The sequence below is a fragment of the Rattus norvegicus genome, chromosome 19, assembly GCF_021556685.1.
Source record: "Rattus norvegicus strain SHRSP/BbbUtx chromosome 19, alternate assembly SHRSP_T2T, whole genome shotgun sequence".
Taxonomy (NCBI): domain Eukaryota; kingdom Metazoa; phylum Chordata; class Mammalia; order Rodentia; family Muridae; genus Rattus; species Rattus norvegicus.
The window spans coordinates 26084624-26105013 of record NC_141552.1 but is presented as its reverse complement, the minus strand read 5'-3'; the positions used below and the strand labels follow the sequence as shown (position 1 = coordinate 26105013).

Genomic DNA, 20390 nt, shown 5'->3' with positions numbered 1-20390 from the left:
TAGATGCTTTTGTGTTTGGTGGGGTGGCCATTTCCCAGTGTACAGGTGCTGGGACCTTGCTCTATCCACTTAATGATGTTTATACCCTCATTTTGGACGTTTCTGTGCCACCCTCTATATCTCTTGTGTATTTTATTTTTCTGATAAAAGCTCATGGTATATCTTACTCAGGCCTGTGAGCAGTGCTCCTTTGGCGACATTGGTGCAAAGAGCAGAACCCCACAAGCAGCATGAGGTTCCCTTCACTGGTGTCTCCAATATTGCATTTTCCTCTGCCAACTGGTCTCCACACTTTTCCTAGCACCATAAAGACTTCAACTCTTTCTCCTAAGGAATTTTCTGGCAATTGTCGACTGCTAAGCACACGACTTCATGAGTGTTCCCCTAATACACACGCATGTTGTAACCTACCATGCAGACTATTTCTTGATGTGATATAAAGCACCTGTACAGAATGAGACAGGAGAACTTTTGACTGCATATTCAAGCGGGTATGAAATCTCAGGAAGTTTTAATGGCTAACATTGGTGAATGTGGACAATTTGAGTTAGTGAGACATTTTTTGGGCAAGATTTGACAGGAAACATTTATTTAGATGTATAGGAATTACTAAGGTTTTTTATAATCAAGCCTTGAGGAAAATTTGGCTTTGGAAGCAGGAGATGCTCAGTGGCTCTGCCCCAGGAAAGTCTCCTGGAAAGGGCACCTCAGCTTATGCTCAGTACAGGGAGAACATTAGCAGGAAGGCAAAGTCTGCTCCCCATGACATCTGCTGTCCCATCTTGGACATTCTATTGTCTCCTAGAGAGTTCTGGCATCCTCTGTGATGTCACCAGTGTTGTAGTGACAACCAGTGCCCTAGTTTCTCTCAGTCTGAGTCTGGCAGTTACAAGCTAAGACATGTTTTCCCGTCTTCGCAAGCGTTTTGGGAGGGGGAACGTCGATTCTGGAGAGACTAGAGTGAAGGAGTCTGGCCTTTCGTCTCAAAGTAATGATGGACAAAGACAGCACTTCTGGGGAATGTGGAGTAAGTTCTGGGCAGTGTATTTTGAGCTTCCTGCCAGGGTGGCTGCAGGCTTAAGCTGACCTTTCTAGCAATGGGCCACAACAACTGGAGCATCTGAAAAGGAATTGAATTTCCATGAATATCACAATTCCTTAAAGTCAAGGATTTCAGAACTTTAGTTTCCCCATCCCCACTGGGAGGATATGGTAAGCCCAATGCTATTATCCTGTGAACTTCTGGTCTTTACTTTTCACTTCATTTGTTATGTTACATTGATATAATAACACCATCAGGAGTCATGGAGGGTCCACCTTTTCTGAGTTTAGACAGGGCAGCAATGTATATCACTATCATTGCTTCTTTAAATACAGTGGATATCTGACAGTAAGAACAGGGAGAGATTGTGCTCCAGGCAATAACCTTATGTTCTTAGACCTTCTCTGATTTCTTCTAACTGGCATGGTCATCGTTTGCTTTATATATTAGAGGTTGTGTGTTACAAAAATTTTTCTACATACCAAAACTATTTGGAACGTGTAGACCAAGATTCAGCCTGTAACCTATTCGCACTTCTGGGGCATTTGGTATTTCACATAGGGACACTGATAAGTCTGTTGAACACATCCTCCCTGGAAATGCCTTTTAAATCCAAAGTTGTTGGCTTAGAGTATCAGGGTAGGACATCTGAGTGTCTACAATCACTCAAGTTTTGTGGATGGTGAATTTATCATCTGAGTTCTGAAGCCACAGGAGTGAGGGTCCTGAAACCAAGCTGTACCCTGTTCAGCTGACAATAATCCTGGAGAAGCCATCTCCATGGTACATGTAAGCACGTGATGTCCGGAATAGGGAACACCTGGCTGCTTACATCTCTTGGTCTCTATAGAGTAGTGGGAGAACTGAGATCCCCTGAGGAGGCCTCTTAAGCATAGACCAATCGCCTAGCAGTGACACTGGGTTCCTGGCTTGTTCTCCTGTTTAGGCTTCACTGAGGTCTATGAACACTCTATGCATTCTCCCCATGCAGGTTAACTTGTGTTCTTCTACCTACAGACGCTGGGAGAGAAACATCATCCCCTGGCACTGATCTAAGCAAGAATCAGGCCATGAAGGAAAAGGAGAGGCTGATTAAAGAGCTGCAGCTCATTACCGAGGAGAGAAATGACCTGAGAGATCGCCTGAGGTTTCTGACAGAGAGATCTATGAAGAACAGGTATGAATCGCTCCAAATGCTCTTGTTTCATTCCTGGGTCTGCAAGGTCACCTTTTTCTTATCCTGTTAAGGTTTTGGGTTCTAGAAAGCTGTGCCTCCCTAACCACCCTGTGCTAAACCTCACCTCCCATATAGTGGAGATTCAGAACCTGACCCTTCCTGAGGAGCAAGATGGAAAATGGACTCATCTGCTTCCATTTATTTAAAAGCAGAACTTGTGGTCTGAATGAAGAATTCAGGGATAAATTCAGGGAGAGTGAGTTCCCAGTGTGCATTTGCAAAGCCCTTGACAGCTGGTGGCTATGCAAGATTGTAATTGCAGTGAGTTTATGGTGAGTCTCTGTACTTGCTAGGCAGGGGACTGAGTGCTGGAAGATCCAGGCAGCAGCCTGGGGTAATATAGGACCCACCCTGAGTTCATATATTCCTAAATGCCGATGTTCATTGTATTCTATTTTGGGGCCAGGCCACACTTCAAGCCAAATCCATATTATGAAGACCTGGAGAGAATGGAGGAGGCGGTCATGTCAATTCTGCACAACTTAGAGATGGAGAACACTGAGGTCCATGAGAACAACCATAAGCTGAAGAAGGAGATTACCTTCTCTAGGTAAGTCCTGGTCAGAAAGGCTATCACTTGTGGAATGGCCATTTCTGACTTTCTTTGTTCTGTATTGGATGGTCTTCAGCTCTGGTTCTATCTCTTGTGCTATTTACCCATCAGTGTGCCAGGGTCATTAGGACTCAGTTTTCAGTTCCATAAAAGACTGTTCCTCATCCCAGGATTGTCTAGGCATCTTCAGAAGACTCTAGAGAGAACAGTACTGATTGAAGTCAGCAGAAGGTTATTAGGCTGCCCTGGACCTATGGTGTCACACCAGGTTTTACAAAACTCAGTGCGTGGACCACATGGTTAGCATGACCTTCTCTTGGTTCTACTGACCTCCTTTGAGGGTGTTGGCCCACTACTAATTGATGTTGGCCCCATGCATTGGGCTTTCATGGATAGTTGTAGATCCATGTTCTTTCTCAGAGGTGTGGACACTAATTGGTGTCAGGCCAAGCAAACAATTTATTCTTCCCCGAATTAACTCTTTATGGTTTGTGCAGCAGCCTTATATGTATCAAGATGCATTTTATTAAGTCTTCATGGGTATCTGGGACCTGGTATAGTTAGTGGGACTTGGGAGTAGGAATGGGAGAAAGGGCCAGCATGATCTTACTATGCATACTGTATTTCCAGAAACCTGCTCAGCCAGCTCCTGATGGAGAACACATGTAGGAAGAAGTTGGTCCCACTGAAGCAGGAGAACAAGGAGGTACATCTTGATTGTGCACTGAACCAGAAATATTTGGTTGACTTCAACAAGAAAGATAAAGACCATCAACGGCCAGAACCAGCATTATCAGGTAGGGACGAGCAGATGTGTTAGCTTAACAATATCTGATAAAATTTGCCAATTTGATACATCTTTGCTTCTCTTACCACCTTTCTAATTTACACTCACAACCAGCCAACCACCTCATGTAATGGAATTGTTCATTGCTCTGCCTATGCACAAGTATTCTAGGAAGTTAACCACTTTTCAGAAACTGAATTATTGTGCAAGCATATTTTGCTCCTGTTTTTGAAGCTGCAGTCTAGAAATGGTGACAGATGAATAACATATCTCATTATTGCATATCCATGTGATAGATTGTATCCTATGTAGAGTTTTGAACAATTTCTTGGTTCTTGAACCTTTGACACTCTGTGGTCATGTGACCTCTTGTGTAGGAAGCGCCTTTGTGATAAGAACCAAGTGCAAATGTCAAATTAGTACTTGTCATTGGCTTTATCCTTGGTGACATATGGACATCTCCTTTCTTCCTGCAACCCGATGAGGTCTCTTGCCATTGCCCTGTTCTTGGTTTGCACTGGTATAAGTCTGGGTCCCCTATTGGCAGCCCACATTACTGTGAGGCTTGCTGGAGATTTTGCCCTGCCTGCAGAGTAGGCAACAATGATATCAGTTAAAAGGTCCATGTCGACCGTCCAATAGAACTGAGGTGGTAGAAGGCAGCATTCTGACAGCTGGCTTGCATTTCCCCACCAAATCAGTGTCTGAAAAACTGCCTTCCTCTCCCAGGTCTCAGAAAGTGCAAGAGAGCTGGAATTGGACACACCCCAGTAAGAGAGCTTCCTGAAGAATAAGTTGCTTTCTCAGGAGTCCCTGATGACCAACATCCTGAATGGTAACATTTTTTGGATGAGTATTCATCCTCTGCGTTAATTTGTCATTTCTTAGAGACCCTAAATTTATATAACACTAAGCCAGCCTGACTGATTGAGGTCTTACTCACTTTCTTCTTCAGAAAACAGCACTTGAGAGACAACTTGGGGGACCGCCTTTCATTATGTGTGCTAGAGGAGAAACAGCAATACGTCTGTGCTTCTAAATATTCTTTAAGAATATGCTTTTAGAAATATTTTTGTTATGATTTTAATTGAAGTTTTCTTTTTGTTGTTTCATATTTATATGTTCTTGTTACTATTTTTACTTTAAAATATTTTTAAATATTTTTATTCATTTTAATCCTGTTTTGTTGTAAAAATGTATTTGTTATGAATAAAAATTGAATTCTATCTCTTGACTCTTAAGACCATCTTTCTTACTCAAGGGTTCTGTCCCTTCCTGTGGACCTAGAACTGAAAGCTACAGATGGATCTCTGCATGTTCCATGGAGCCCGGGCTAATAAGTGAATTCAAAGTCACCAAGGTGTACCCAGTGTGACAGTGTCTTTTGTGTGGAGAATGTGGCTGTTCCTCGGACACACACTTTATGATGTAATCATTGACATGCTTTACCCAAATGTTAGGGTCCTTGTGGTTCTTCTGAGAGAGCAGCAGATGCTCTACCCTGTGAGTCATCACCACAGCTCCTGCAGGTGGCTTTTGTTATTCCACAGGAGGTGCTGTATTAGGTGGACAAGATCACCTATGATTAAATAGAGAGATCTCAGGAGATGTGTATTCACAGGGAACTTACTGAGCCGACATGCTCAATGTGTTAGCTTGCCAGGCATCCCTACAGAGCTCTGGTGTTCCCACTCCTCATTGTGGGTCAGGATCATCCTCCAGCACCACTTAGTTTTCATATTAGAGCAGATCTTTCACCTGTTATCAATGATGACCATATGTATTATGCACATCTGATAAAATACAGAATAGAAACTAGATCCTGTAAGCCAGCTTGGCATATTGTGTTCTATTGATAGCAAGAAACGTATCTTAATCTAAGCAGTTTAGGGAGAAACCTCAAGAGCATACATAGTGAATGCTTCCCATAGCTGTGAACACAGGTTTCTTTTGGAGAGCAGGCCTGTGCAGGCCCAGAACCTAGGTTGGGCAGTTCAAGCTACCCTTTTTCCATGGCCAAACTGGGATCATATTGAGAATATATTTTTTCCAGGTGACTGATTTCCAATTTATGGAATTGAACTAACTTACTGAGAGTGGAGGTGACTCACAGAGTTAAAGTACAGAAGGAGCAATCCAGAATGTCCACAAAAACTTGCTGTCACCCCAGGGCTTTAAAAGCTCAGCAGCTAGAGAAGCAATGTAGTATTTGGTTATTCTCATGCTTAGGTCTAGTCATTCATTATAAGCTGAACATGACACAAAAAGAATCATCTGTGTCAATATAGAAGCTAGTTGTAACTAGATTCACCCCACACTATCACATCACTACCGTATTTGAGGTTCTCAGTTACTATCTAAGAACCTGGAAGAGGCCTGGGTCTTGCTACACATACTCATGATTTATGTCTTCATGACACTGTGTGCTTTGTTCTGTTGATGCTACCATTGGCATACAACACCTTGGATACTTTGTGCTGACATCTGTGACCTTAGACAATAGTTCATGTCATGCCTAACCTGAATAAACTGTCCTTAGAGTACAATGTGGTATGAGGGGCCTTCTTTTCCTATGAGATAGCAAAACATTTCCAGTCTTCAGTCAAGTCTGTCAGCCATTGTCCAGTGCCTGTCTTGAGATGTCCACCTTTTCAGCTGAGAGTCTTCATCCAGGCTGCTCTGTAATTCTGTAGAAGATTAATAGGTCCCAGCCCTAGGATTTAATTCAGTGTGACTGCACTTGCCGAACATGCTCAAAGCCCTGTGATCCACCCTAGCCCTCTGTGCTTTAGAGAAAAAAAAATAAAGAACGAAATTGCACTTGAAATTTCTCCCCCAACAAAAGGAGAGCCTGCATAGGGCCTTTAAGTAACTCTAAGCCCCAGCTTCCCCACAGCTCCCTCCATTGATTCAATTATTGATCTGTTTTCATTATAGCTCACTTTATTTTTGGTGTGCAAAGAATATGCACCATGTCAGTAAAGTGTGTGTGTGTGTGTGTGTGTGTGTGTGTGTGTGTGTGTGTTTGTATGGGGAAGGGTCCATAGTAGAAACTGTCCAGCTGCATGCAGACTCATGTTACTACTGCCCCATGGCACCTTGCAGGGAGCACTGAAATGGTGGCTACTTTAATACAACCTAAACCGGGTGTGCATGGTTTGCAGTGAGATTGTGATGTCATCCCCACTGGAGAGAGCAGCAAAAGCTTCATTTATTACATGCTAATTTTACCAAGGTGAGGCAAAGCCTCATCTTATAGAGTGTCTGGTAGGATTTGACAGCAGGAAATAAATTCAAGGCTCAAATCAAATCAATCAATTACAAACAAAGAGAAAAATACAAAGAGTCAAGGGAACCACGAGCTGTGTGTTGGTTTTTTGTTTGTTTGTTTGTTTGCTTGCTTGCTTTTTTTTTTTTTTTTTTTTTTTTGTTGAGAAGGTCCACCAGAGAGACAACCTCTTCCTCAAACAAACTATACACCAGAGAGACAATACCTAAATGACAAAATTAGAAATAAAAGGGGGATATAACAATAGACAACGAACAAATTCAACAATCCTCCCTGGTTTGAGTGCCCTGGGGAAGTTGGGAAGCCATTTTTCCCTATCCTGTGTGACTTTCCCTGCATAGTGAGCTCTCCTGCAGGAGATGCTTTCACATGCTTCTTTAAAACCACCTGTTCCTCAGATCCAGATCAGCTGTGAAAACAGGCTTCTTCAAGATAGTGTGAGAGCTACCCCTCCCAGCTCAGAGCTGCAACTCCATAGGATCCTCCACTCCCAATGCTGTGTGGGTCCCATGGAGAAGTCAGAGCAAAGTGCCCCTTCTGAGAAGTGACTTAGAACAGAAGGTTCAGAAGTGACAGTCAACCCCCAAGTGCTTCTTCCAGGAGAAAGCAACCAGCTCTTCTTATGAAACAGTGTAGGCTCCCACATGACCCAGGTCTGTGACTGGGAAAGATTTTCTGGAGCTTAGTTGCCCTGTCACAATGGGGCTACATTCTTGATCCATGCTCATTCCTACAACAAAAGGTCCTCCTCCTCCCTCCCAGGCCTTCAGTTGAACCGAGGTCCTTCCAGGACCAACAGACCTGAGAGAACAGAGTGCATCTCAGGGGAGAGAAGAGGCCCGAATAATTTTAAATGGGAGAAAAACCCCATATCCGCCATCTAACAACGTTAGGGTTTGTGCATATGTGGACTTCAGAACCTTAAGGTCAGATTTTCTGATAACAGCTGCTGGTGAAGATGAAGTCTGCTGTGGGTGGGGTTGTCCCAGGCAGGGAGGGGATCTGACTCTGCAGGCCTGGCCAGCTTCTTCATTCTCCTGAAACTAAGTGTTGGTCAGCTGTAAATCTGAAGTGAGAGTTGTTTTTTGTCAACTCAAATGGATGAATTTCAAGTCTCACACACTATGTGAGACACACATTTACCCACAGGGGATTTGAACTCACTTCTATAGAAGTGACTGGGGCGAACAGAGGGAAAGCATTCTCACCTTTAGCATTCTGTCTGTATCAGAGACGACGGGGACTGGCTTCCTGGACAGACATGTCCAAGCAGACACACCGTGTAATGGGGGAAAACTGAGGTAAGAAATGTCCTGGGGACAGTGATTTCAGATTGTGCCTTCAGCCAAAAATCTCTGTTGCCATTAAGTCAAGCAGCCTTGGGCCTCCTAAACTTGTCACTATGTCAGGATGTCTCTGCTCTCACACCTGCATCAGGTCCTCCTCAGATGAAGGCTTCTCAAAAAAAAATTATATATATATATATATATATATATATATATATATATATATATAGCAATGTTTCTAAACCTGTGGGGTGAAACCACTCACAAATTTATATCAGATATTATAATTTATAAGAGTAGCAATATTTGTTATGAAGTAGTAATGGAATAATTTTGTGCTGGGGGTCACCAAGCATGAAGAGCTGTATTAAAGGGTTGCATCAGTAGGAGGGATTTGAACCACTGCCATAGAAGCTGACACATGGGAGCAGACTCCTCATGTGAGTAGAGACCCATGGCAAGGGATACTGTGTCCTACCTTAGGAACCAGAGGCAGAATCTATCCCAGGAGTCTGTGGGTCACCTTGTCTTAAATTCTCCCAGGGTCAAGAATAGCATTGATCATCTCAGCAGAGTCAGCTTGCACAGCCACATCAGGCCCATGGCTTCCCTGTACAGAGAAGGATGTGGGTCTAAGTGACAGTCAGTGAGACTGAGGGGACCCTGATACTCATTTGCTTTGAGCTGTGGTTTCTTCACCTGTAAAATGGGGGTGTTTCTGCTGAATTGGGTTGTTGTGGAGATTAACAGAACATACAACCTGCTCAGTGTCTGCCTGGCATGGACCCTGCTGGTTAAATGGAAGCTCTCGATGGTGATGCATTTAAAAGTAGAATCTCGAGCCCCATAGTGTTAGATGTCAGGAGACATACAGGGGTTGTAAGGGTTTTGTGATTCCAAGAGAGCCTTGAATTAAAACCAAAGGATCTTGTTTTAAATTAAAAAAAATCAAGTATAAAGTGCCAATATGAAATAATCATAAACAGAAATGAGCTAATTCCTGGAAGTCATTTAGTTTTACATTTTCTGCTTCTATTTTCAAGGCATCTAGAGTAGCACTGTACGAGATCCTAAAACCTTCTCTTATGGTGCTACCCATTCTTTCCTGTCTCCTTGAGGACTTCTCAGGTGACTTAAGAAAACCTGATTTCCTTTCAGATTGTCCCCAGCTGCTGTGATCTCTCTGTCCATGGGCATTGCCAAAAGCTGCAGAGCCAATGTGTTGTTTTACAACACAAAATTTCCAGACATCAATTTTACCAATGAAGTCTCAGGAGTCAGATGCTGAATTCACGTAAAGCTCCCAACTGTCCTTCCTAATTCACTGTTCCCCCAGAAGAAGGGCATTGTAGCTCCCTCTGCACGCTTTCTTAAAAATCCTTCAACTCAAAGACTTTCCATTGCCCTACTTATCTTCATTTCCTATCAAGTTGTGCCTTGATCTGCTCTAGACCTAAGTGCCCTTTAGCTTTGCAGTAAAGGTGTGAGGTAGGTGAGCTGAACAGTAATAAAGTCCATGTTCACAGTAAACAAAGAGCTCTTGCATTAAATGTCTGTGCCCTGGCGATGCTATACCACACAATACTTTTTCATTAAATAATACATTCAGGGTGATCACAGTGTGATCAAATATTTTGTAACATAACTTAGTAATGTTCTCTCTATTACATAAGTCAAGTACTATCCTGTGTATTCTGGTCTTTTTCTGTCATGTCTGTGTTCATCACCATGGGAATCCCAAGGAACATCAATCCTGGGCTTTTGAAACTGTTGCATACAGCCAACCGGGGACCAAAACTACCCAGGAGACTACTGATACTTGACACACATAAAGTCACCTCCCTATTTTCATATAGTTTATGGCAAGAATTCACCATTGCTGACCATGTCTCATTATCCAACGTGCTCCTAAATGGAAGAGTTGGGGTCAAGGAGGTCACTAACAAAGCACAAAACACCCATCTCAGATAAATATGTATGATTTTTTGAATTCAAACATCCATGGATGTCAGGACACAATTAAAAGTCCAAACATAAGGATAAGAGACATAGAAGAGAATTGAGATTTCCAGTTCATAGGTCCAGTAAACATCTTCAGCAAATCATAGCAGAAAACTTCCATAAGGTAAAGAAATAAAAGGCCATAAAGGTACAGCAAGCCTACAGAACGCAAATTAATTTAACCAGAAAAATTTCCTCCATTCACATAATAATTAAAACACTACATGCACACATAAAAGAAAGAATATAATACGGGGTAAGGTATAAATATCCAGTAACAAATGAATTCAGACCTATCTGATTTACACCAGACTGCACAACGGAGACTCAAAAAGCCAAAAATCCTGGACAGATGTAATGCAGACCCAGGTTCTTATACCCAGCATAATTCGCAATCAGCACGAATGGAGAAACCAAGACATTTTATGACAAATCCAAATTTAAACAATATTTTTTCTCTAAGAAAGCATAACCGAGGACAATAGGAGGAAAACTCCAAGAAAATGAGCTAAACTATACCCAAGAACAAAACCAAGAAATTAATCACCTCACAATAATTTAAAAAAAAAAAGAGAAGCACACAAACATAATTTCCCCAAAACCAGAAAAAGAGGAGAAAGCAGCAACTATTGGTCTTTAATATCTAACCAGACCCTCTGTTACCAACCCCCCAGCTCCTAGGGACAAAACAGCCAGCCAAAGTGCATACAAGGATGGGTCTATGGTTCTAGGTAACTGTGTAGAAGAGGAGTGACTTAAGTGGAATCCATGTGGTGGGAGGCCATTGACTACCCTGAGGCCTGTTGCCCCACCAAAAGGAGATCCTAGAGGTGTGAGGTGGGAATGGGTATGTGTGGGTGGGGGAACACTGTCATATAGGCAAAGCTGAGCAGAAATGGGATGTAAGATTTGATGAGGGGAGTCTGGAAAGAGGGAAAACATTTGAAATATAAATAAATAAAATAACCAATTAATAAAAAAATAGCCGAAAATAAAATAGAAAGTGAAAAGGTAAAAGAAAACTGACACCAAAACAAAACTAAAGAAATCCCTGTAGTGTATTGGTCTAATTCTGCTTGTATTTAATGCTAATTTGTGGAACTCAAGACTGGTTAACCCCAAAGAAGCTGACCCTGCTCCCAGTTAACTGTGATTATAAAGAAGCCAACAGCCAACAGCTGCACAGCAGAGAGATGGGGGAGGTGAGCTTTGAGGGCTTTGCTAGAGAGGATCATGAGGAGGGAAGAAGGAAGAAGAAGCTGCCAAAGAATAAAGGAAGAACGAGTGTTATGGAGAAGAGAGAGGAAGAGGACAGCAGCCATGGGTTAAGGGAGAGGAGAGCCTGGCCCTGAGGGCTGTCCAAGTGGAACAAAGAGCAGCCAAGATGCTACACAGTCAGTAAGAGATGAGCGTTATTGTTTGGAAAGTAGATCTGATACCATGGAGGGCAGGCAGCTGCCCAGCTACTGTGCTGATTAGGGCATAGTACACATAAATTTAACACAATGTGTATAACCAGTAAGACAGCGCTGTAGAGGATCCTAAAAGGATTACTTTAGTTTGAAGGGAAGGATAAAATGCCAGAGGAAACAGGAAATAATTTAATAAAACTGTGACAGTCAATCAAAAGAAGCCAATAAAAACCACAAAAATTAACAAAATGACAAAATTTAATACATAGTTTTAAATAATCGGGGGCTGGGGATTTAGCTCAGTGGTAGAGCGCTTACCTAGGAAGCACAAGGCCCTGGGTTCAGTCCCCAGCTCCGAAAAAAAGAACCAAAAAAAAAAAAAATAATATTTGCATGTCACTAAACTCAATTCCCCAGTAAACAGACATACAGTTAGCCAGAAACAGGATCACCATCATGAGAGATGTAGAGGATATACTAGGGAAACAGACCTAAGACACAGGTCCCTATAGCAATTCTGTGCAGTTTCTCTATCAATAAAAACCAACAAGCTCTAGAGGTAAATGTTTGTGTTAGTGCTGACCTACACCACCAGACATATATTTTCTTTTAAGTAAATAACAAAATCATGGGGCTTACAATGTAATCAAATATCCTGAAACGTGAGTTTGCAGTGTTCCCTACACTTTTTAAATCAAGTCTGACTACCATTTTGGTTGTTTCCAATCCTGTCTGAGTGCATCATCAAGGGAATCCCAAGGGAAATCAGAAATGGGTTCTTGAAGCTGTTGCACAGGGCCAGTATAGACCTAAGTACCACAGAGGAAACCTTGATTCTTATCACAAGGGATCATTCACCATCCCTCTTGTCACATAACTTATGGCAAGATGTCACCTCTCCTGACCTTAGCTTCTTCTCCTAAATGCTGCTGAAGGGAAGATTTGGTGTCAAGGGTTCTGGATTCAAACCACACCAACACTGAATTCATTTAAATAGGTGTAGTTCATTGAATGCACACACCAATACAGTTCAACCAGAGCAACAGCTCACAACTGTGTACTGGACATTGCTATGGCCCAGCTCATTGCAAGATCCACATGGGCTCATGCACAAGTGCTGGAAATGCTGCTGTCTATGGCCCTGACTCAGGGTTATTATTTTCTTGGATTCTAATGGGTCCTACGTGAAACTCATAGTTGGGGAACTTGTTAAGATTAACAAATCTCATAACATACAGAACATAAGAAGGTATGTTACCAGCACCACACAGTTCAATGTCAGATTTTTTTGTTTTTCTTAGTTTGTTTCTTGGCATCCATGATGTGGAGGCATATTACAGAACAATAGGAAAGAGCTGGCTGCTGTGTAACAAATTTGCTGCTATTAAGGTAGGTATGGGGGCAAGACCTCAGCAGTAGCCCTTAAGATGGGAAGGAGATGATGTGTTTGATAACTGAAAGGAACTGCCTCAGCTGTGTTTCTCTGCCTGCTCAGTGCCCACTCAACATCACTCTGTCCCTGAAGAGGAACTCAAGGTCTGCCCCCTGCTGCCTGTGAGCCAGGACTAGGCACAGAAAGGCAAGGCCACAGTGCTGGTTTCCAATCCCTCAGTAATGCTGGATTTCCAATAATGTACTTGTATACACAAATACTGTGTGGTAAGTTGCAAAAGATACTAATCATTTCTCATATAGGGCAGCAGTTGATTGACTACAACTAATTCTATTTAAGAAAAGAGAAAGAAACCTGGCTCTTGTGGAAATATACAAAGAAATATCTATGGTGGTGGGGAATGAATTCTGCCATGGACTGAACTCAGAAAAGAGGGGTTGGAAGAAAGATGCATGGTTAAATAGCCCACCAGGTTCATATTGTGTCAACTTGATTTAATCTAAGGACAAAGAAGTGGAGTATCTCTGATGGCTTTCTTCTAATCCCTTGAAAGGATCCCTGGGGATTGGCCTCAGTACATCACACTTCTTGATGGGGCAACAACACTCAAGGAAGCTTGAGACTGTCATAGGCACAGTATTATGCTACATATACAGAGTAGATAATACTAAGATGTTCAGATGGTGGTATCCATTTGTATGCACTCTTAATGTGGACCTAAGGAAAGAGAGAGATCAAGGTCCTTAGAATAGAAAGATCAGTTCCAGTTTTTTTTTCTACCATTCCAAACTGAACGGCTGGTAGGGAGAGAATGGTAGATAATCGAGAATTAGTAGATGATGCTTTGAATGAAGTGTGGGTTTCTGTGCTGGTTTTAGACAGGATCTCAAGTATCACATGTTGCCCTCTCCCTGGCTGGCCAGGTTCACTCTGAGCTCAGATGAACCTCTTTCCACTTTCCAATACATAGGCTTACAAGAGTGGCCTCCAAGGACTGTGAGGACAGCATTAGCCTTTGACAGTTGAGGTGTGTAACCCACAACTATAGTTTTAGCCACGTTTTCCCATGTCTACCAGCTATTTCAGATTGTTGCTGTTAGATGCCTGACAATCAAGGACACAGAAAAATACCCTGATAGAGAGCAAGGACATGGTGATCACATCCTTGCCTCTTCTGTATGTTCTGGTTGAGGTCTGTTAAAATTCCAATATTGCAAAAATCTTTATATAGGGCCCATCACATTAAGGGTCACTATGCACTGTTCTATCTAAAATGGCCTAATCAGAACTGACTACCATATAACACTTCCTGCAGTCCTCATATGAGAGAGAAGCTTGAGCTTTTTGTTTTGACTTTTTCTCTTCTCTTTCTTTCTTATTTTTTGCTATATAAGTTGCTATATGAATTTGCCCCCAAAATTTGAACTACGGAAGTGATCTATCAGTGTTAATGTGTGCATTCTATAAAGTATTCATTATTTACTATGATAGATGGTTTTGTGTTTGGTGGGGTGGCCATTTCCCAGTGTACAGGTGCTGGGACCTTGCTCTATCCACTTAAAGGATAAGCACCATTTAGCCGTTTATGTGCATCCCCTATATCTCTTGACTATTTTATTTTTCTGATAAAAGCACATGATGTATCTTACTCAGGCCTGTGAGCAATGCTCCTTTGGTAACATTGGTAAAGAGAAGAGAACCCCATAAGCAGCATGAGGTTCCCTTCACTCGTGGTCCCAATATTGCACTTTCCTCTGCCAACTGGTCTCCACACTTTTCCTAGCACCATAAAGTCATCAACTCTTTCTCCTAAGGAATATTCTGGCAATTGTCGATTGCTAAGCACATGACTTCATGAGTGTTCCCCTAATACACACGCATGTTGTAACCTACCATGCAGACTATTTCTTGATGTGATTTAAAGCACCTGTACAGAATGAGACAGGAGAACTTTTGACTGCATATTCAAGCTGGTGTGAAATCTCAGGAAGTTTTAATGGCTAACATTGGTGAATGAGGACAATTTGAGTTAGGATGAGACATTTTGGGGCAAGATATGGAAGGAAACATTCATTTAGATGCATAAGAATTACTAAGGTTTTTATAATCAAGCCTTGAGGAAAATTTGGCTTTGGAAGCAGGAGATGCTCAGTGACTCTGCCCCAGGAATGTCTCCTGGAAAGGGCACCTCTGCTTATGCTCAGTACAGGGAGAACATTAGCAGGGAGGCAAAGTCTGCTCCCCATGACATCTGCTGTCCCTTCTTGGACATTCTATTGTCTCCTAGAGAGTTCTGGCATCCTCTGTGATGTCACCAGTGTTGTAGTGACAACCAGTGCCCTAGTTTCTCTCAGTCTGAGTCTGGCGGTTACACCCTAAGACATGTTTTCCTGTCTTCGCAACCGTTTTGGGAGGGGGAACGTCGATTGTGGAGAGACTAGAGTGAAGGAGTCTGGCCTTTCGTCTCAAAGTAATGATGGACAAAGACAGCACTTCTGGGGAATGTTGAGTAAGTTCTGGGCAGTGTATTTTGAGCTTCCTGTCAGGGGGTGCTGCAGGCTTAAGCTGACCTTTCTAGCAATGGGCCACAACAACTGGAGCATCTGAAAAGGAATTGAATTTCCATGAATATCACAATCCCTGAAAGTCAGGATTTCAGAACTTTAGTTTCCCCATCCCCACTGGGAGGATATGGTAAGGCCAATGATATTATACTGTGAACTTCTGGTCTTTACTTTTCAGTTCATTTGTTATGTTACATTGATATAATAACACCATCAGGAGTCATGGAGGGTCCACCTTTTCTGAGTTTAGACAGGGCAGCAATGTATTTCACTATCATTGCTTCTTTAAATACAGTGGATATCTGACAGTAGGAACACGGGGAGAATTGTGCTCCAGGCAATAATCTTATGTTCTTAGACCTTCTCTGATTTCTTCTAATTGCAGGGTCATCGTTAGCTTTATATATTAGAGGTTGTGTGTTACAAACATTTTTCTAAAATACCAAAACTATTTGGAATGTGTAGACCAAGATTCAGCCTGTAACCCAATGGCACTTCGGGGTTTGGTATTTCAAACAGGGGAATTGATAAGTCTGTTGACCATGTCCTCCCTGGAAATGCGTTTTAAATCCAAAGATATTGGCCTAGAGTATCAAGGTAGGACATCTGAGTGTCTCCAATCACTCAAGTTTTGTGAATGGTGAATTTATCATCTGAGTTCTGAAACCACAGGGGTGAGGGTCCTGAACCAGCTGTACCCTGTTCAGCTGATAATAATCCTGGAGAAGCCATCTCCGTGGTACATGTAAGCACGTGATGTCCGGCATAGGGAACACCTGGCTGCTTACATCTCTTGGTCTCTATAGAGTAGTGGGAGAACTGAGATCCCCTGAGGAGGCCTCTTAAGCATCGACCAATCGTCTAGCAGTGACACTGGGTTCCAGGCTTGTTCTCCTGTTTAGGCCTCACTGTGGTCTATGTACACTCTATGCATTCTCCCCATGCAGGTTCACTGTGTCCTTCTACCTACAGTCGCTGGGAGAGAAACATCATCCACTGGAACTGAGCTAAGCAAGAAGCAGGCCAAGAAGGAAAATAAGAGGTGGATTAAAGAGCTGCAGCTCATTACAGAGGAGCGAAACGACCTGAGAGATTGCCTGATGTTTGTGACAGAGAGATCCATGAAGAACAGGTATGAATCGCTCCAAACGCTCTTGTTCCATTCCTGGGTGTTCAATGTCTCCTTCATCTTATCCTTTTAAGGTTTTGGGTTCTAGAAAGCTGTGTCTCTGTAACGACCCCTTTTTAAACCTCACCTCCCATATAGAGGAGATTCAGAACCTGACCCTTCCTGAGGAGCCAGATGGAAAATGGACTCATCTGCTTCCATTTATTGAAAAGCAGAACTTGTGGTCTGAATGAAGAATTCGGGGATAAAGTCAGGGAGAGTGAGTGCCCAGTGTGCATTTGCAAAGCCCTTGACAGCTGGTGGCTTTGCAAGATTGTAATTGCAGTCAGTTTATGGTGAGTCTCTGTACTTGCTAGGCAGGGGACTGAGTGGTGGAAGATCCAGGCAGCAGCCTGAGGGGGTTCATCTCAATGCTTGACTAGAAGGTCTCAGGCTCAGGCCTGTTTGTTTTTGTCTGTGTGTCTTGCCCTCTGAGACAGCAATGGTGCATGCATTTCTCCTGGTTCTCACAGTGCTCTCTGTTTCCATATTTCTCTTTCTCTGTTTACATTTCTCTTTATTTGTGGCTGTGTCTCAGTCTGTGTATGTGCATGTGCACACATTCAAATGCATATGTATAACATTTATATGTTTATATTTCCCTCCAAATTTGAGTCTACGGGTCTATGTCTTAGCCTGAGTATTTACCCATGCTACACTTTCGTGGAGATGTGAGTGCTTTGTTCTGGGAGCCCCACTGTCAACAGCACAGTTCTTTGACTGTGTGGTCACATTTGTCTGTACAGTTGTATCCATTGGGCAGATTATTATTTTGTGGCCAGATGTGATCTCAACTCCATAATTATGTGTAATGCCTGTCTCTACACTATTAGTTATTCAGAATGAATAATTCCTGTTGTCAAAACAGGAAAAATCAAATCACATTTTCTGGGTGTGTAGGGGAGTACCCGGAAGAGCTGTGGCTGAGGCTTTTGATAACATAACTGTCTTGACTCCAGGTCCAGTCTTCTGTATTGAACAAAGGGAGCCATGGAACCCTCCATCTGGATGCTGAGCTTCCGGTGTCCTGGCCCCAGAATAACAAGTTTCTGAAGCTGAAGAAGATCCCAATATATAGAATTCAGAAGGTGTCCTTCCAGGGCTGGGGTAGTACAGGACCCACCCTAAGTTCATATATTCCTAAATGCTGATGTTTGCTGTATTCTATCATTTGGGGCCAGACCCCACTTCAGGCCAAATCCATATTATGAAGACCTGGAGAGAATGGAGGAGGTGGTCATGTCAATTCTGCACAACTTAGAGATGGAAAACACTGAGATCCATGAGAATAGCCACAAGCTGAAGAAGGAGATTACCTTCTCTAGGTAAGTCCTGGTCAGAAAGGCTATCACCTGTGGAATGGCCATTTCTGATTTCTTTGTTCTGGATTGGATGGTCTTCAGCTGTGATTCTATCTCTTGTGCTGTTTACACATCAGTGTGCCAGGGTCATTAGGACTCAGTTTTCAGTTCCAAAAAAGACTGTTACTCATCCCAGGATTGTCTAGGCATCTTCAGAAGGCTCTAGATAGAACAGCACTGATTGAAGTCAGAAGAAGGTTTTAGGCTGACCTGGGCCTCTGGGGTCATACCAGGTTTTACAAAACTCAGTGCGTGGACCACATGGTTAGAATGACCTTCTCTTGGTTCTACGGACCTCCTTTGAGGGTGTTGGCCCAGTACTAATTGATGTTGCCCCCATGCATTGGGCTTTCATGGATAGATGTAGATCCATGTTCTTTTTGAGAGATTTGGACCCTATTTGATGCTTGGGCCATAAAAATTTTCTTCTTCCCTGAATTGGCTCTTTCCTGTTTCTGCAGCAGCCTTATATGTATCAAGATGTATTCTACGTCTTCATGGGTATATGGGTTCTAGGGTTGTTAGTGGAACTTGGAAGTAGGAATGGGAGAAAGGGGCAGCAAGATCTTACTATGCAGAATGTATTTCCAGTAACCTGCTCAGCCGCTCCTGATGGAGAACACATGTATGAAGAACTTCGTCACATCTATGCAGGAGAGCAAGGTGGTACAGATTGATTGTGCACTGATACAGAAATATTTGATTGAATTGAACAGAACGATAAATATGAATAGGAGAAGACCAGAAACCGCCAGACCCCAGCAATATCTGGTAGGAATAAGCAGCTGTGTGAGCTTAACAATATCTGATACCATTTTCCAATTTCATACATCTTTGCTTTCCCCTACAAGCTTTCTAATTTACACTCCCAACGAGCCAATCATGGCCTGTAATGGAATTGTTCATTGCTCTGTCTATGTACAAGTATTCTGGGAAGGTAACCACTTTTCAGAAACTGAACTATTGGCAAGTATATTTTGCTTCTCTTTTTGAAGCTGCAGTCCAGAAATGGTGACAGATGAATAACATACCTCATTATGGCATGACTGTGTGATATGCTATGTAGAGTTTTCAACAAGGTCTTGGTCCTGTGACAAATGACATTTTGTGGTCATGTGACCTCCTAGGTAGGAAGCACCGTTGTGGGATAAGAACCAATTGCAAATGTCGAATTCATCCTTGTCATTGACTTTTTTTTTTATCTTGGTGACATGTGGACATCTCCTTTCTTCCTGCAACCCAATGAGGTCTCTTCCCATTGCCCTGTTCTTGGTTTGCACTGGTATAAGTCTGGGTCCCAGATTGGCAGGCCACATTACTGTGATGCTTGCTGGAGATTTTCCCTGCCCGCAGAGTTAACAACAATGATATCAGTTAAAAGGTCCATCTCGACTGTCCAATAGAACTGAGGTGGTAGAAGGCAGCATTCTGACAGCTGGCTTGCATTTCCCCACCAAATCAGTGTCTGAAAAACTGCCTTCCTCTCCCAGGTCTCAGAAAGTGCAAGAGAGCTGGAATTGGACACACCCCAGTAAGAGAGCTTCCTGAAGAATAAGTTGCTTTCTCAGGAGTCCCCTGCTGACAAACATCCTGACTATTAACAACATTTTTTGGATGAATATTCTTCCTCATAGTTAATTTGTCATTGCTTAGAGACCCTAAATTTATATATCACTAAGCCAGCCTGACTTACTGAGGTCTTACTCACTTTCTTCTTTAGAAATCACCACTTAAGAGACACCTTGGGGGACCGCCTTTCATTATGTGTGCTAGAGGAGAAACAGCAATACATCTGTGCTTCTAAATGTTCGTTAAGAATATGATGTTTAGGGGCTGGGGACTTAGCTCAGTGGTAGAGCGCTTACCTAGGAAGCGCGAGGCCCTGGGTTCGGTCCCCAGCTCCGAAAAAAAGAACCAAAAAAAAAAAAAAAGAATATGATGTTTAGAAATATTCTGTTATGATTTTCATTGAAGTTTTCTATTTGTTGTTTCATAGTTATATGCTCTTGTTACTATTTTTCATTTTTAAAATACTTTTAAATATTTATATTAATTCATTTTAATCCTGTTTTGTTGTAAATTGTATTTCTTATCAATAAAAATTGATTTTAATCTCTTGACTCTTAAGACCATCATTCTTATTCAAGGGTTCTTTCTGCTCCTGTGGACTTAGAACTGACAGCTGGAGATGGATCTCTGCATGTTCCAGGGAGCCTGGGCTAAATAGTGAATTCAAAGCCAGCAAGGTGTACCCAGTGTGAAGTGTCTACTGTGTGGATAATGTGGCTGTCTCTCAG

General features: G+C 42.4%; 1 protein-coding gene and 1 long non-coding RNA gene across 2 annotated transcripts; both read left to right on the top strand.

Moving 5' to 3' along the window:
- The first annotated feature begins 882 nt into the window (after positions 1 to 882).
- Positions 883 to 4842, top strand: LOC147999260 (disks large homolog 5-like). The gene is made up of 6 exons (XM_087596348.1): positions 883 to 1027; positions 2060 to 2219; positions 2686 to 2829; positions 3463 to 3629; positions 4349 to 4454; positions 4575 to 4842. The coding sequence occupies exons 1-5, from the start codon at positions 901 to 903 to the stop codon at positions 4411 to 4413; spliced, it is 663 nt and encodes a 220-aa protein (XP_087452474.1). The 5' UTR covers positions 883 to 900; the 3' UTR covers positions 4414 to 4454; positions 4575 to 4842.
- Positions 4843 to 15404: 10562 nt separating this feature from the next.
- Positions 15405 to 18854, top strand: LOC147999259 (uncharacterized). Its single transcript, XR_015643916.1, has 3 exons — positions 15405 to 15509; positions 16512 to 18057; positions 18685 to 18854. It is a non-coding gene; the product is annotated as an uncharacterized LOC147999259 (long non-coding RNA).
- The last annotated feature ends 1536 nt before the right edge of the window (positions 18855 to 20390 follow it).

What these genes read in the sequence shown, in the direction of transcription:
- LOC147999260 (XM_087596348.1), top strand. Translation starts at nt 901, where the DNA reads ATGTTTTCCCGTCTTCGCAAGCGTTTTGGGAGGGGGAACGTCGATTCT. An exon ending in GCACTTCTGGGGAATGTGGA is followed by an intron (nt 1,028 to 2,059) that starts GTAAGTTCTGGG and finishes TTCTACCTACAG; the next exon opens with ACGCTGGGAGAGAAACATCA. An exon ending in GCCAGAACCAGCATTATCAG is followed by an intron (nt 3,630 to 4,348) that starts GTAGGGACGAGC and finishes TTCCTCTCCCAG; the next exon opens with GTCTCAGAAAGTGCAAGAGA.